This window comes from Arachis stenosperma, chromosome 6 (assembly GCF_014773155.1).
Source record: "Arachis stenosperma cultivar V10309 chromosome 6, arast.V10309.gnm1.PFL2, whole genome shotgun sequence".
Classification (NCBI taxonomy): Eukaryota; Viridiplantae; Streptophyta; class Magnoliopsida; order Fabales; family Fabaceae; genus Arachis; species Arachis stenosperma.
This window is the reverse complement of record NC_080382.1, coordinates 22944251-22949097: the sequence shown is the minus strand read 5'-3', so window position 1 is coordinate 22949097 and position 4847 is coordinate 22944251. Positions and strand designations below refer to the sequence as shown.

The 4847-nt window shown below is 36.0% G+C and overlaps 1 protein-coding gene across 1 annotated transcript; it reads right to left on the bottom strand.

Moving 5' to 3' along the window:
* Nucleotides 1-663: 663 nt before the first annotated feature.
* LOC130935233 (ras-related protein RABE1a) lies at nt 664-4608 on the bottom strand. The gene is made up of 9 exons (XM_057864876.1): nt 4436-4608; nt 4218-4329; nt 3689-3761; nt 3214-3314; nt 2178-2243; nt 1432-1529; nt 1257-1319; nt 1090-1182; nt 664-911 (listed from the first exon to the last, which is right to left on the bottom strand). Exons 2-9 carry the CDS (start codon nt 4288-4290, stop codon nt 831-833), a joined length of 648 nt encoding a protein of 215 aa, XP_057720859.1. The 5' UTR covers nt 4291-4329; nt 4436-4608; the 3' UTR covers nt 664-830.
* Nucleotides 4609-4847: the final 239 nt, after the last annotated feature.

Genomic DNA, 4847 nt, shown 5'->3' with positions numbered 1-4847 from the left:
ACATCAAGGCATCGAATAGAATTAAAGTGAATTAAATTTAGCAAATTAAGGGTTTAAAAAACATATTTTCACTCTTAATCACAAATTATGAGAAGTTCACAAAACCATGCTATTTCATTGAATAAATATGAGATAAGTTAATAAAATCTACTGAATTCAACACAAGATAAACTCTAAAATTGAGATTTATCAATCATATTCTATTTTATTTGTTTGAATCATTTTCCTATTTTTCTCCTAGCTAACTTCTTTTACATATATGTTCTCTAATTAGAATAAACCAATAGTGGCATGCATTAGAGAAATGCATTTTCTATTGAGTCTTCGGTTTCGTGATTGTTCAGAGTGTAGAACTTTTGTACTTAAGGGTGCAAATACATACAAGTGCTTCAGAAGCTAGATCCTTTTGATTAATTTTGCAATCACTCCATGGAAAATAGATGTTGATCGGGCCATGCTTACTGTTGAATGCACAAAGTTTTTTATGTCATGTTATACTTGTACAAAAGCTTTAGACTATTTAAACAAAGCTGGTGGAACCTACAATATCCAAGCTTCTCTCAAGCGTAATGCCTCGAAGAAAGTTTCAAGTACAAAAGGTAGACTTCATATAGATGTTAGATGGCATCGATGTGTATTTGGAGCTCCTCAGAAAAGAAAGAATTTAAGCAGCAACAGATTCACATAATTAATTTCCCAAACCCAACATAGGGAAGATCTACCATTCACACCAATGAGTAGTTAATTCTAAAATAATAATACAAGCACTAATGACTTAGTCATTGACAAAATTAAATTTCCAAGTCTAATTTGTGCCTCTGAGCTCTCCGTTAACCACAGCAAGCAGATTTTTGGGCGGCCTGAGCAGCCCCTGATCCTTGATCTGCTTGGTTAATCTTGATTGTCTGGGGCTGCATAGATCAAAATGAAAATTTATGAGGAAAAATGAAGAGATGTGTTTAATAACAAGACTAAATGCAACCATGAAGTCTCCTATTTAATCAAATAGATGAGAATAAGAACGATTTGATTTGAGAATGGTCACAAGGTAACCCACAATAACTAGCAAAAAAAAGTTCAAAACAAAACCTCAGATTTTGAGTCCGTATCTGCAAGTCTTTGTTTGATATCCCGAGCTATCGAAAAGAAAACCTCCTCCACATTCAAATTAGTTTTTGCACTCTGTACAAGCATACTCTTAGTGTTACTAGATCAAGGATAATGAAAATTCAATTAGAGTAGTGAGTGCCACTTACAGTCTCAAAGAACTTGATGCCATATTCATCTGCAAGAGCTTGACCCTTAGAAGTAGGCACAGCCTAAGAAAAATATTATTGGGCATCATGAAAAGCACAGAAATCCATATATAGAAAGGGGTGCATGCACACCCAAAAAATGGCAAGGGTAGAGTGACAGCAAGCAAGGACATACCCGTTTGCTTTCATCCATATCAGCCTTGTTACCCACCAGTATCTTGTTCACATTGTCAGAAGCGTGCTGCTCAATGTTACGAATCCAATTCCTGATATCTGGACACAAGATGAAATGAGTCTAACTATCACGAAAAAAGAACTTAAAACCCATTGCAAGTTGTCAAGTTGAAGAATTGGGTTAAGTGAAAACAATAGGGCATTCCACTAAGGCATAAAGAGACCTTGAAAGTATGGGAATTTTTTTGTGTGTGCACGTGTAAGGGGAGGAGGGGGTATTAGTGCTCCTGAACTCTCCAATCACAATGACTACCTTGGGCCTTTTGTGGTGCAGTTCTCCCAGCCAGACTTTGTATCTATAGGTATCAAAACCTTCTACCATATCTATCAGCTCTCAGCCAAAATCAAGCAGCAGAGATGGTGATGCCAGCATTGCAATGTTCACCAAGACTAGTCAAGGGGCTAGTGCATGGCCAGCTCACAAGGCTATTGAGGATGCATTGCATGCCATATTGTTGGGATCCAATTGCATTGCAAGAGACTTGAGTTTTGCATCAGAAGCATGGGATTCAGCTAAGTTTAAATGGCTTAAGGCTCTCCAATCACAACAACTAGCATTTATAGTGTGATTCTCTCGAGGTTTGGATAAAAAACACACATACTTGAGGAGATGTAGTACGTGGGGTAAATAACAAAATATGCATGACAGTTAACTTAAAACTAAAAGCCTAGAGTCAGGAAAATTACTGTTAAAAGATGACTCATCTGTGACATCATACACAAGCAGAATACCCATAGCTCCACGATAATAGGCTGTAAAAGAAGGATAAATACTCGTGAGAGAAGCTTAACAATTTACATGTTTGAAATGGTAACAGAATTTGTAAACCTGAAAGATAAAGCAATATCATACAATATACTAGTATATTCATAGTTTTTTTAAAAGAAAAAAAGTTATAGGAGTTTATCTTGAATCTTGATTAAACATGCAAGACAAACAGTGGGGACAATGACGATTGACACCTATATATATTAACGCCCATAACTTTCAAAGGACATTGCTGGAAACAATCTGGAAACCACGGTCTAATAAAAAGCGCTTCATCCAAATGAAACCAGCAATTTCGGAAAGAACCTAAGACCACCAAATCGTGTCTATTGAATATTGATCATCATTTAACATACACTTAACTAGAATGACAACATTTAAATTTCTGCAACTGAACCAGGTCAAAAGCTGACTAGCTTTTTGAAATGATTAAGCAAACTTGAGAAGACTGGGAAATCTATCATACTCATCAGTCATCAGTAATATCAATATCCAAGATAATACAATTCCTCTAGACATCTGGCTTATTCTGTCACCTATCTGTTTTACATTTCTCCCATCCCCCACACAGAAGGTAGCTTCTCAGAAGAAGCGTCTCATGTCTTTAATAAATTGTGTTTTGACTCTTTGCGAATTCCAAAAGTAAAGGGCTATAAGCCTCTAAATAATTAACAATATCACAAGGGTTTAGGCAGAAAATTGATAACAAATGTTGTTCAGGACATGAAAAAAAAAATCAAATTTACAACTCAGATTTACTGTCCAGTTTGGAAGAACAAAACGGACAAAAATGTAGGCACATACATTATTTAATAGCAACATCATGGAAACTAACAAGTAAACATTATATATAGAAAATTTTAAGACTGATAAAGTTTGCACTAAACAATCTAAACTTCTAGATCTAGTTATGCTAATGAAACAAAAAGAAAACTGTGAATTTGATATACTAACCAGTTGTAATAGTTCTAAATCGCTCTTGACCAGCTGTATCCCATATTTGCAATTTGATTCGCTTGCCATCAAGCTCTATAGTCCTTATTTTGAAATCAATGCTAAAGAAAAATAACCAGTGCTAGTAAGATCAGAGTCATCTAAGCATTACAGGCTCTTAAATTAGGAACTTGGACCATACATTTTTAGTTAGCAACTTCAGTTGGATATGTTAGAACTTAAATGATAGTTAGGCCGGTTGGAATTTCCCGTCTTTGTTAGCTCAATAACCTGAGTTCTGAGAGCTATATATAGTCACTAATTAGAGCATTCATCATCAATAAGATATAATAAACTAACAGAATCACCCACCAGCCTAACTACCATCTAACAAACAGGATGCCACAGAACTTAGTAGCTGTTACTAAATCTGAAAATATATTGAGACCAAAAAGAGCAGGTGAAAAGTAAATGGGATGAAGCAAGAAAAACCTACCCAATGGTAGTGATAAAACTAGTTGTAAAAGACCCATCCGAGAAACGCAATAGAAGGCAACTTTTACCAACACCTGCCAATGTGAATATGAAATGAGACTCAAGTACACCGTACAACATGAATCCCCAAACATGAATAAAAAACAAATTATACATGAATCTCCAATAGCATCACCAATGTTAAATACCATTGCCAATCTAGCAAAGCCTAAACACAACCATGTTGTGCAACTACCAGTTAGTTCAATTTCAATTCCTAACAGATACTGCATCCATTAATCACTGAAGCTAAATAAGAGCACGAATAAAATTAGAGAGTACAGTCGTGATTCAATTTACAAAGCTCCAAGTCTTGCAAGGGTTACATACTAGCATACAAAATGCGTGGCAAGCCAGAAGCAATAAGAAAAACCCTAAGATCTTCGCATTCCCTTTCACCAAATAAGTAGAGAAAATGAAAAATCAGAAAACATAGCTAATGGCGCAGCAAATATACAAATCAATAGGTGAAATCGGCATAGAAATCTTACCGCTGTCGCCGATGAGGAGAAGCTTTATTAGGTAATCGTAATCGGCGCGAGCTCTAGCCGGTGGAGCAGCCATAGAAACCGAACAACACCGATGCTTCTCTTTGAGCTACGCCTGAACAGAATTAAACCCGCTTTAATTAATTAATCGCAATTTATAACATAAATAAGATATAAAAAAAAAGGAAGTGAATTAAAAAGAGGGGGGAAAATGGAAATACCGAAAGTAAAGCACGAAGGTTGAGTCTGAGATCTAAAATGGGCAAGAGAGAGAGAGAGAGAGGATGAGGAGGGAAAGCGTGTAGGGGTGTGTGTATGTGTGTGTTAGCGTGTACTTTCGTTAGCAGTTGTCGGGAGCGTTGAATTGGAAGAAATTAAGAAAAGAAAAGGCTAAACGGCACACTGTCACTGGGACTCAACTCAATTATTAGCCCTTTGATTCCTCCATCTCAATTTGTCGTTATTCACATTGAGTCCGTCATCTATCATAACTGAAAACTGATAGATACACCGAATTAACTAATCTATTTATTTGGGTAAATCTTGGTATATACCAAGGGTTGGAAAAATTTACGTGAATCACTCAAATTAAGAATAATTGACCATTTGTACCCATGATAGTTCAGAACGCTG

Excerpts from the sequence above, each read along its gene's own strand:
- LOC130935233 (XM_057864876.1), bottom strand. The coding sequence starts at position 4,290 with ATGGCTGCTCCACCGGCTAGAGCTCGCGCCGATTACGATTACCTAATA. Across the intron at positions 3,315-3,688 it reads AGTTTTATCACTACCATTGG|CATTGATTTCAAAATAAGGA; the intron begins GTAGGTTTTTCT and ends ATTTTTCTTTAG. Across the intron at positions 1,183-1,256 it reads GCATCAAGTTCTTTGAGACT|AGTGCAAAAACTAATTTGAA; the intron begins GTAAGTGGCACT and ends ATGCTTGTACAG.